Source organism: Protomyctophum parallelum (genome assembly GCF_964188405.1).
Source record: "Protomyctophum parallelum genome assembly, chromosome: 6".
Lineage (NCBI taxonomy): Eukaryota > Metazoa > Chordata > Actinopteri > Myctophiformes > Myctophidae > Protomyctophum > Protomyctophum parallelum.
The window spans coordinates 6,548,868-6,561,683 of NC_139701.1; the positions used below are offsets into that span (position 1 = coordinate 6,548,868).

Here is a 12,816-nt window from a genome sequence, read left to right on the forward strand (position 1 = left end):
GACGCAGGACAGAGGGATGAAAAGCCAATGATATCGTGCGTCGAGTGAACCAGCAGGACCAATGGACGTTGAGATCCATGGAGATTGATGGCGCTCCAAGAGGTTGAGCAGCCAATCAGAGATTCGTACACGCCCTACTGATCCGATTTGCTTGTAGTATGTAGACATTTCTTATTTCTTCGCCCCCCCTCCCTCCCTCCCCCCTAGCCCTGGAACATGACTGCCATGATGATTATCATGACAGTCATGCAGTAACTGCACCCTGTTTTTGGCGCTCGCTGCATTTACAAGATTTCCGTATATATAAACATTCAGATTTCAAATATAAAGTACTCACAATTTGTCCCACGGGTGTTAGTTAGTAGCAGCGCCAGCGATTAGCACTGCTGCATCCCGCGTTGTTTAATAAAAAGCATTTTTGTCCGAGCGCCCCGGTTACTTTTCTCAAACGGGGTTCGTTTGGGAAATACACAGTTTCACACCGGGAGCGCACTCGCCTATTAATGTATTAGCAGGGCGGTCAGCGTACCTATATCGAACACACCGAGTGCCACCCTCCTCCCGACCGATAGGGGCGCGTAGTTGAAAGCCAATGGCAAAATAACAGCTCGGATAAAAATGCTTTTTATTAAACAACGCGGGATGCAGAAATTATAATCGCTGGTGCTGTATTACTAACTAACACCCGTGGGACAAATTGTGAGTACTTTATATTTGAATTCCGAATGTTTATATATACGGAAAAGTTGTAAATGTAGCGAGCGCCAAAAACAGGGTGCACTTTCTTCATGACTCTCGTATGAATACGAGTCATGAACCATGGCTACCTCCCCCCATAACATGACTTTAATTGAGTTTATATTATTTCAATCTTTTTATTATTATTTTTTACACAAAAATCTTCTCTTCTGACTGTGGATCCCTGTCACAAAACATTTTCAGATGGGAGTTCATGGCCAAATACATATCAATTTGCCCAACTTGTGCCCTACCTCCTGTTATGAGTCTGACAGCCTTCTGCCACTCACTCACGTCACATGTGATGACCTTGACAGCCAATCTAAAAGTTCACAGCGCATCATTGGTGAGTGCAAACAATCAAACAATCTTATTTTTATACAAATTTTGAAAACAAAAATATTTTATGGGTGTCCCTATTTTCAGATTTAATTTGGTCTTGGCTATGTAGATGTTATGTTTGTGTTGTTTGATGTTATAAGTGGTTATCAGCCCATTTCATCAAGGCCCATTTATTTATTGGGAATTTGAGCCACAGACCACCATTGCTTGATTGATTGATTGATTGATTTATTAACAGTTTGTAGAATTACAGTACATTTCAAGTACAACTCAATACAAAAACTGTTAACAGTGAGTGGACGACACCATAAAGCATTACACTTTTTTACAATAGGGCCCACCATTTTCAATTCATCAAAACATTTAGAGATGTACGAATATACACAACTATATAGTAAAAAAAAGAAATCATCATAGGAGGTAAAAAGGGAAAAGAAACATACAGTGAGGGGAAACAGGGGTGGGGGATTCAGATTTTACGGGGGCCAGTTTCGAATTGCAGCCGTCCGTAGGTGGCCTTTGATAGCAGTTTTGAAGGAGTCAAGGGATTTGCATGTCTTTATGACTGTTGGTAGGGTGTTCCACATTTTGGTGGCATAGGAGCGAAATTAATTTAATCCCTTGTTTGTGCCGAATCTGGGTTGCACATGGTTTGTTGAACTCCCTCTGGTGTTGTGGGTGTGGACTTCGTTGACATTAAGGAAGTATTTAGACAGGTACATGGGTATCTTGGTGGTGTAGCGAATCTTGTGGACCAGACCCATTGCAAGGTGCTGTACTCTGTCGTCAACCCTAAGCCATTCCAGCCTGTCAAAGTGAGCAGGGGTGAGGTGGGTTCGGGGAGTGAGGCCAAGTAGTAGCCTGACCAGTTTGTTTTGGGAAGTCTGGATCCTTGTTTTAAGGGCCTTAAAGGTGCTGTGGTACCAGGAGGTGCAAGCGTAGTCGAATAAACCTTGTACGAGGGCTCCTGTTAGGGTCTTCAAGGTGTTTTTGTTGACCAGTGAGGAGATCCTGTATAGGAATCTTGTTCTTTGGTTGACCTTTTTGATTACGTTGGTGGCCATTTTATCACCGGAAAGATTTGCCTCCAGGATGGAACCTAGTTAGGTAATTTCATCTTTTTGTGTGATAATATTGTCACCCACTCTAACCAAGAAGCCATCTGCCTTGCTGAGATTACTATTTGATCCAAATAGAATGGATTTAGTTTTTCCCAGGTGTAAAGATAGTTTGTTATCAGCGAGCCAGGTGCAGATTCTACCAAGTTCAGAGCTGAACTTGGTCACAAGCTGATGGGGTTTAGCCTCTCAGACCCAAAACAAATTTGTTATCGTTGGATAAGGTTGTCCACAATTCCATGCTGTTGGTACCATAGGAGAGAGTCAGACAACAGGCAAACAATCAAAATAACAATTCTTCCATGCACATTCTCCAATTGTGTAGACTTGTAAATTAAGTAATGCAGATGTTTATGAAATGCTCTGGGAACCACCTGGAACCCCCTCAAGGACCACTGGTTGAAAACCACTGCTCTATGTAGATATGAAATGGAAGATGGACAGAAGCCAGGAGGCCAATTATTTTCCATCCGGCAGTGTCTCAGGGGCAGAGTGACCGGATGGCAACCGCCAGGTTCCCAGTTCAAACCTGGGTGCCCCCAGAGTTGGTGTTGAAGTGTCCTCTGAACCCCCCCCCCCCCCCCCAGAGAGGACGTATAGGGCCTTAGTCCTACTCCTCCTCCCAGCCCAAATCACACCTTGGAAAGCATGAGTGTCTATTTCAAACAAAGTGTTTTTTGACTGGGGGGTCAGGATGTATTAGGTTATTGATATTCATTCATCAGCCAACACTCCCCACTCACGGGTAACAATAGAAAATTCATCAGGTTACGGGCTGGCCGTCGGCCGCATCACAGCATCAGTGTTATAGGACTGAACGGAAATAGCAAGTACTTGGGTAGACGAGTGTTTGAGTTGGGATCCGGTTGACAGGGGCATAGTTTCTAGGCTATATGACACCATTCAGAGGGTGGCTTCTCCATCACTTGAGCGTGTGAAAAGGGCATGGGAGGAGGAGCTAGGTATGGACTTACCAGATTTAACCTGTCAGTTGGCAGTCTCACTGGTACATTCATCCTCAATATGCATACATGGATTAGACAAACGCGTTTCGGCACGCAGGCCTTCCTCAGTGTTAGGCCTGCGTGCAGAAACGCGTTCGTTTCTCTAGGTGGACTGCTGCTGATTGTGTTTTCATGAAATAAAGAAACTCAAACTTTATGCAAGTGAGTGCGGATATTCCCTTTTTCCATTGATCTTCAAGAATCTGCACCCATCAGCAGATCGAGACTATCGAATACCAGACGACTATATCAACTTGATTCCCTGAGTAGAGCACGCCTTCACCTAGAACGGTTTTGTTATTTCAAAATGTTATACCATGAATGTTGAGTACTATGTACTGGTGTTTGTTGTTTTGTTTTGCATCTGTTCTGTGTTTGTTTTGTTATGTATCCATTGTCTGTCCTTTTAAAATTTGAAAACTTCGATAAGGATTAAAAGATTCATACAGTTTAATACAATCAGTTGCTACAACAGAAGAGGGACAACACCTGTGAATTCTATTACTATTTCTTGAAGCCTCAGTACTGACAGTCTTCACAGTCTTCCTGATACAATTTTAAAGCAATTGTATCCTCCCATGGCCATAAAACATCCACGTTATCCATTAATCTGTCTCACGTGAAGGTGTGCAAGCCAAGCGCACGTGTGTGTGTGTGTGCAGTGTGTGTGTGTGCGTGCGTGTGCGTGTGTGTGTGTGTGTGTGTGTGTGTTTGTGATGACACCTTTGTAAAAATGTGGGTCAAACTTTGGTTATTGCCTGTGTGTCACAGTATGTTTACGTTTATGCGTGTGCACACAAAGCATACATATGTATGCAAGTGAACTTGCATACTCACATGAGACTGGACTTCACCCCACCCTCATGGCCACAGCTGGCCACGAGGGAGGGTTGAAGGGGTGAAGAAGAGTGGCCTTCTCTCAGAGTCATTAGATCAAACAGCACCCGTTGGCCCGATATGCTCTCCTGAGCTATGTCACACTGACTGGAGCTGACAAATCGATGGCTGCTATTTTAGGCCCCCTAATCACTACTCTTTTGGTTTTGCACATGTGAGGGAAAGGGGTTAATAATAATAATACAACTTTATTTGTATAGCACCTTTCATGACATGAAATGCAGCTCAAAGTGCTTTACAGAGCAATGGAGAAAGAAAGAAAAGAAAAGCAAGGCATAAAACATTAAAAATAATAGCAGTAATGCAATACAGTGAGGACATGAATAACAATTCTTTTTTAAGATCAATTAAAAGCAAGAGTGTAGAAGTGGGTCTTGAGCTGTGCTTTAAAAATGTCTACAGAGGCTGCCTGTCGAAGGTACAGTGGGAGTTTGTTCCACGCCGTCGGCCCGTAGAAGCAAAAAGCTGCTTCACCGTATTTTTTTGTTGCCATTTGTTTTGGCAAATAGGAGCCACTATGTCAAGAGCTGACTCTAGATTATGATTAAAATGTATATGCTCAAATCAAATGCCCTTGCGGCCAAGTGTACAGTACTGTACTGTACTGTACTGTATGTGGCCACTGGCCAGACCAAGCCAGCACTTAAAATTAGAATTGGTGTGACTGCAATATATGCTATAAAGACTAGCCATGGCACATCACTACGTGGATGCAAATCACAGTTCAATTGCATGCCTTCAATTTATCGTTATAGAAAAAGGCACTCTACCCGCTACTCTTCTTATCAATCACTGATTATTTTTTTACTCCAAATAAACTCACCTATCAATTAAGTGTTCAAACACTACTTTCCACAGCATCAGGAAGCAGAGAACAGTGACAGATGGCCAGGAAATGTGAACAGGAAGTGAGTTCCCGCGGGCGAACAGTTTCATGACATAGTGGCTCTTCCTCAGTGAGAGCAGTGATACAATAAAAAGGCAAAGCCATCCCACACAACATTTCACAACCAACATACAAACAAATATATTCTTATGCAAAACCAGGGAAATTAGACAATGCAACACAGAGTAAACCTTGGGTCAATGATTGGCAGAGCCAGCTTTAACCTCTTTGATGTGTCTCTGACCTTGTGTGGAAAATCACCTTAATCACACCTGACACAGGAAATGACCCCCAAACTCTATGCCCTTTAAGATGTGCAGTATGAAAGCATTCACACAGTAAATGTATCACTTCATGTTGAAGTGCAAGAGTTAATTTCATTTTGGATCACTGTCTGTATTCACAAAGCCCAGCTGGATTATTTGTTTTATTGGTGCATTACTGCACTCTTCAGGCAGTGAGACTCGGAGACCAGCTGATAGGCTATATATAGGAGGTCCTGGTTGATCATTAACCGGCCAGTTGTTATTTTGCAGTGATGCTGGCAGGCAGCATTTCACTTCCTTCCAGGAATTCTCTCAGTTCTCTCCAGAGCTCTCCTGGTTTCCAGTTCAGTCACAGTCTGTCACAGCTCTTTACCCAGGTGAGTCCAATTTAAAGTAGTGGAGATATCAATGCTTTGATCTCATCTCATCTCTACCACTGGTAGAGATTTGGACAAATGGGGTGATGTAAGTGTATCAGGGTCATTGGGGCATCTTGGGGATAGAGTATAGTTGTTTAATTAGTACTATAGGAACTTTAGGAAGTTTGATGTTGATGAAATGCTGGGAGAATGATACCATGCGTTTTTCATGACATTTTAAGAATATCCAATGATGGCCTTTTATAGTATTAGAAAGAAAAACAGTATCAAATGATGTGGTTTGATGGCACGTTAGACATTAAAAACCTCAGCATGACCTTACATGATTTCTGACATTTTCTGTAACTTCATTATTCGAGTATATTACTTAAACTCAACTATGTTACATTACAACAAAATGTATGGTAGTGCTAGTTGTTTCTCTTTTGAGTGGTGCAACCACTCCATTACACTGGGTCTGTCTGTCCGAGCACGAAAATAGCTTGGTTGGTTTTCACCATTCCTCAACCGGTTCGGACGTGGAGAAACTTGACGGAAACGGCCTGGGTGCATTCCTGGGGGTCTGGATGTTACAGGGACCCCCCAGGGACCCCCACACAGTAACTCTGTCATTTCTCGATTCGGACGCGGGGCGGCTCACCAGAACCGGGCCAGCCTCCTGGGCACGTTCCTGGTGGTCTGGATGTTCTGGGGACCCCCAGGGACCCCCCGGGGATCCCGACATGGTAACTGTCATTACTCGACCGTTTCGGACTTGGGGCGGCTCGCCGGAAACGGCCCGGTCCCCTGGTCGCATTTCTGGGGGTCTGGATGTTCCAGGGACCCCCGGGGACCCCCACACGGTAACTCTGTCATTACTCAACCGTTTTGAACGCGGGCGGCTCGCCGGAACAGGGCCAGCCCCCTGGGCACGTTCCTGGTGATCTGGATGTTCCGGGGACCACCCGGGGACCCCCACATAGAGTTGCACCACTCACTTCACACGGGTGTGATTTTTTTAAATATAACTTCGCCTTGAAATGCCACAAAATAATGAATGTATACATTACCAGATTAACATTTTATAATGCTAAACCAAGTATGACCATCTGCAAATATATTGTTACATGATGAGACATTTTCAGTTCCATTTCCAGTGCCGCAATTATCATTGGATAAGCGGTTGAAGATGGATCGATAGTCAAATTGAAGTCAGTTTTCTATGTTGAACAGACATGCATTATTGTGATGAGTATAATATTGCAGAATTATGGAATCTCATATTCATCAGTATCATTACATCAGTTATGACAAATGTGTCAGAAAATGCTTTAGTTAAAACTGCAGAAGGTGTGACAATCGTCCAATTACAGCTCATCAAGACAATCTTATCTCTAGACAAATAACTAGTGGTAAACTTTTACAGGGGTCCATACCTGTAGTACTCTGTGTGTGTGTGTGTGTGTGTGTGTGTGTGTGTGTGTGTGTGTGTGTGTGTGTGTGTGTGTGTGTGTGTGTGTGTGTGTGTGTGTGTCATTCTACAGACAAAGCCAGCTCTCTGAGGGTCCAATGGATCATGGCTATCTCGGGCTACCAACAACCTACGCACAACCTGCATGTATGCATACAGCAACAACCTTGGTATGCACAGCAGACCAATCAGCACCCAACGTCACCAGCAGCCACAATTCACACTCCACTCACAAGTTCAAGTACCATTTTAAAATTAGGGTGGGCATTTAGTTTCCCTCTGTTCCACAGATAAATATTGTGTAATAGCCAAACTACAAGCTCATAATGTCTCACAGTGTCTTAAAAGTTTTGTAAATTTTGAAATGTGCAGATACCCTGTATACACTAATGGTTTGTTTACTGTTTGAGTGAGAAAACAATGTCGCACATTATGCTAATCATCTGGTTTTTCGCGAAATGAAAGCCTGGGTATCGAGGCTAATCATCTGGGGACCCACCAACTGAAAATATTTTGACGTCATGTCATTATCTATTGTTTGATTGCAGGGAGAATACCTGTGTCTGACAGTATGATATGAATGATATTCTGAACAAAAGCAAGGGCTCACAACTCACTTTGTAATGCTCCAGGTAAATGTATTCATGAATACGGCAACAGTGCATACAGCGTTTCGACCCGCGTCGGTCTTTCTCAAGTTTTATGTTATGTTAGTAACCGTTTGGCTCAGCACCAAGACCGGAGGATGTGGGTTTTATCATCTTTTCTGGATGAATGATAATATCATTCATCCAGAAAAGATGATATAACGCACTAGAAATGGTATCTGATGAAGCAAGCATCCGTGCACCGTTTGCTTGAGTAAAATTGTCGATCACTACTTTTATTGGGGTCCCATTCTGCTTATTTATCACATATTTATACTTATGAGGACAAAGGGCCTATAATAATAGTTAATCTGACCACAAGGTATTGATTTATTGAACTTTACTTGCAAGTCATGTACTTGTTGTTTTATCCTCTTTTTCACAATCCTTTGCCCTTTTCACCTCTGTGTTTTCCTCTCCGTCTGTTCAGGAATCCTCACAGCTCTGTCCAGCCACGATGAGCCACAGAGACTGGCACTGTCCGGTGTGCCTGCAGACTGCTAGCTTTCCTGTCCAGACAAACTGTGGCCATCTGTTCTGTGGTAAGACCACATGCAAGCACGCACACACGCACACACACACACGTGCATCACACACTGAGGAACAGATTATTTAGACTTTCGTTCACACAACCCGTCATACACTTTCTTGTGGGGGTAAACAATAATTCCTTCTTTTGATTAATACCCATTCATTTATAAGATTAGTCAGACTGTCAGTTGTACTGGTCACTCATCACTGAATGGTGCATCAAACATGCCGGTGAAATGTGACCTGAGGTCTTGTGTTTTGGGTTTTTAATAATTAACTGCTACAGGATTCTCAACTCAAGCTCTCACCGGATGGAGTTTATAGGCAAAGTATGCTTCCCCTCCACTCCCCGAAAAACATTAGCCTTCACATCAACATTTAACACAGGTATGAAGGTGCAGTTTAAGGAGGGCAAACCCTCATATCAATTGCTTAAATTGGTTCTCATATACTCATATAATGAATTTAAATATCTTATTATTATTTATGTCATGATATTCTTACTGTATTTCAAAAGTTGAGCCTCTTTGGAGAAATTACACATTTATATGGAGAGACACAACCATTTTTCAACCAGATATCTTCAGTCAGTGATTCTGTTACTAACTTGCTCCACTTACCTTAACCTTTCATACTAACCCAGCAAGCACGGCCAGGACCTGGACGAATTAGTGACGTCTCGATTGGGGGCAGATCAAGTCAAACCAAGACTAGTCAGATCTGGCCCAGAATATCACCTGATTTCAACCAACACAAAATGTACCCACTATGACGGACGTCCCTGGATGAATCAGAGAGTCCGATCGAGGCCAGATCAACTTAAGTCATATCATAACTAGTCAGATCTAGCCCGGAATAAGCTATATTATTTCAACTTGTGAAGACGTCCTGGAAATGACGTAAAGATCATCCCCATATGGGCTGAACGTCACCGGAGGACGTTATTCATAACGTCATCATGGCGTCATTTGGCTTGCTGGGAACCAAACACAATGAACCCTTTGGCCTGTCCTACTTAGCCTACCCCTGCCTTACCCTGAGGACATACTGTAAATACAGTGAAGTGTGAACCATAAAAATAAAACAGAATCCGGCTCTCAAATATCCAGGGCTCACCGTTTTTGCGTCGTCAAGTAATTCATAATTTATAGAAAATACAGTTTGGTTTCAAAATTCAACACATTGCATTTTTTTACCTTTTAGAACTGTCCAGTCTCCTTCCATTCCTCTCTAATCACTGTAAAATAAAGCCAAAAGACACCCAAAACAAATAGAATATTTGTCTGTGAATGATTTCATTCTTGCAGCTCCCTGTCTGATTGCCTACTGGAGATATGGGTCCTGGTTGGACGCCATCAGTTGCCCTCTCTGTAGACAGAAGGTATGCATGACAGACTTTATATAATCACAACTATAGCACAGAGATATCACTATTCACTACATTATATAACTATAACATTACATCCAACTGTAATTTAAACATGAGATTCATTTAAAGGTAGCCAGGGTAAGTGATATAATTAGCGTTTGGGAACAGGGGTCTGTCTCTGTCTCTCCAGCTCTTTAATAACTTGATTTGTTTGCACCTGATGCAAAGACAAGACAACACTGGCTGAGTCATGGTGACATGACTGTGATATCGTGATGACGTGGTGCACCGGCCGGTCCTCCCTAAAGCCAATTGTAATATATAGAATCGTTTTCTATTTCCAATTCTGTCTGCCCATTTGTTTGCGTAATCACTTCCAATATCACCCGTTTAATCTGTCCTGTCCTGTGCGAGTTCTCTCTTCTGATTGGATAAAATTGGTATCCTGGCCTGAAAAGATTAGACTGTAGACTAGAGACATGGAGACTCCTGTTATTACTGAACAAACACTCTATAGCAATGAGTACTATCAGAATACAGACTTTAACAACAACAACAACCAAAATGTTTGAGAACATTAAAAATGGAAGGTTTCTGTCGTTTAGGTCAGTGTGATATGCCATCTCTTCAGTCGGTCAGACAGACAGTCGAAAGAAGTTCTGGGTGAAATCACAGACTACAACAAACGCTATTCTGGAGCGCCAAGAAGGGTCAGTAATTATACATCTCTAGCCAAATGTATATTTTGTCACACCATGAAGTTGTTTGCTGAAAACTTTCAGTGAGCAATAGTCATCTATTTAAGGCTAATGAGACAGACAACCTTTACTTGCACCAGTTAGACTAGTGCTGTTCAACTCCAGTGCTGGGGACCCAGAGCACTGCTGGTTGTCTTTTTAGCTAAACACCCAGCCATCTAATCAGTTACGATTAGGAATACATGGTGGAATGATGGGGTCAGAGCTCACAACCGCTGGGCTGGAGGGACACCATTCTCTTCTCTTAGTTCACAGTACATATTTCACTCCCCAGCCAAGCTCATGCAGTCCACTCACCATGTCTTTTTGTGCAAAAGTATCAGGTGGTGTGGTTCCCTAACCAGCCCTTGAATGTTACATATTGGAGTACCAAAAGTAGGTGAGAATTCCCTCACCATCCCCCGGCCCTGACAATGGTTTTGTTCATGGAGTAGAGCCTTTGTAGTACCAATAACACAGAAGCAGTATTGTCCTCGGCAATACGAAACTTCATAAAGTGCCACACCCACTACCTAAAGCTGACACCTAACTGGGGTGGCGTCTCCTTGCCTTGAATATGCTTTTGCTAAATGTTTGCTTAACTATTCACTCTACGGTTTGGAAGAAAACATTCAAATCCATACAAAATGTAAAATAATTATACGGACTGTTGCCATCGTTAATAATGAACAGCCGGTATTTTCCATTCTACTACCGTCACTAGTAGCAGAAAGTCCTACCCATCAAACTTTGTGACTTCCCATCCTCAAAGAGGATTGCAAATCCTGTTTGCAAATTGTTAGTAAGTACTCAATCAATAGAAAATGAGGGGGGAATGGAGGGGTGAGAGCTTTAAATAAAAGGTGCCATAGAAATGCAGATCATTTATCAGGGATGTTATCCCATCCTGACCTGCCCTTTCTCCCGTGTCTCTCCTAGATAACAGACTACCTCTGTGACACACCCTTGTTCCTACAGCTACTGGTCCGTGGTCTGGGCACCATGGGAGGACTGGTGTGGCTGTTTTTCTTCAGGGTGGCTCTGTGCTGTGTGGGCACCATGGTCTCCTTGACGTCCTCTGCTCTGGAGCCGGTATCCTCATCAGCACACACATCCAAAGAGACGGACCCTTCTCTCTGTGGGCTGCTGGGAGTTCTAGATGACCTAGTGGTGGTCATTCTGCTCCTTATCTGCGTTATCAATATCACCCAGCAGATGGGGCCAGAGACAGCGCAAGCTACAGCCAGTGGAGTTCTGGGGAACTCACTGTAGTCGAATGAATGGTCCTACTACTGGTTGGTTGCTTGATATGGAAATTGGATTTCTCCTACATGGTTGCACCTGCAGTGTGCACCACACTGGTCAGTGCATGAAGGCATATGGCCAGTACCACAGCATGCATGCAGCTAGGAGATGCAACCATGGGCATCTGCATCACATTATAAGTCTGGTCCAGGCAAAGTAAAGTGTAAAGTGTTTACAAAACATCCTGTAAGAAACAGAAATGGTATTTACAACTACCGTACATTACAATACTGATATAATAGTTACAATTTACATACTGTACCAAAGCCTTACATGGTTGGTTGGTCTATCTGGTAAAGGGGACCAGTACCACATGTAGGCTATAATAGCATAATTCTTACTCCATCTGGACCCCTTGAAAGTTGAACTGCTGGGTTTCTATCCTACTATCCTATTCTTCCAGGACACCTAGTAGCACTGCTGGTTTTCTATATAACCAAGTGCCTTTGTACAGTTGGGTTTATATCGAACAAGGATACTACTGGTTCCTCCCGGAACCCCAAGTAGAGTTTCTATTATACCAAAACCCATTGTGCTGCTAGTTTTCTAACTAGGACCCCTTGTATTCCTGGTTTTGTATCCCAACAGAACAGCTACAATCATAAGTGCTGGTTTTCCATTTACCCAGGAATCTAAATGCATTCATCTTGTTTCCCAGTTCCAACTACTCCCCGATTAGAATAGCATAAAGGATACCATACCACCAATTGCGAGACGTGGCCAAAGCATTTCCGGGGGTCCCCAAATGTTGCGAACCCCTGAGCTAACTAGTCGGCTACTGTACTAGACTGGTAAATCTTCTATTCCTCTTTTCTATTATCACTAGAATGACAAGTATTTTCCTGTTCCTTCCCATGTTGTGTAATTTCTGTGAAGCTACAGTACTATATCTTTCTTCCCTAAAGTGAAATACCCTGGCATGCTGTGGCTTTAATTTATAGTCCTCTGACAAATTAGTCATTAGTGTGGTTGCCCTTGTAACACTTTTATTTTTTAAAGTTTTTAAAGTTTAACCTTTTTTTTTGATTCGCTACTCCTCCCACAGTTTTGACTGTATGCACTTGAGCCATATGTCAAATTGACCGGCTTCAATGGGAATGGACCGAATGGTGTGCTTGTATTTTGCTAAGAGAAATGTTGTATAGT

General features: G+C 42.8%; 1 protein-coding gene across 1 annotated transcript; it reads left to right on the top strand.

The window, feature by feature from the left end:
• Positions 1–7,186: 7,186 nt before the first annotated feature.
• On the top strand, positions 7,187–11,637 carry LOC310860883 (E3 ubiquitin-protein ligase RNF170; the record flags this gene model as incomplete). The annotated part of the gene is made up of 5 exons (XM_083768072.1): positions 7,187–7,228; positions 8,159–8,270; positions 9,567–9,640; positions 10,234–10,338; positions 11,305–11,637. The coding sequence occupies 5 exons, from the start codon at positions 7,187–7,189 to the stop codon at positions 11,635–11,637; spliced, it is 666 nt and encodes a 221-aa protein (XP_083624198.1).
• Between the last annotated feature and the right edge of the window lie 1,179 nt (positions 11,638–12,816).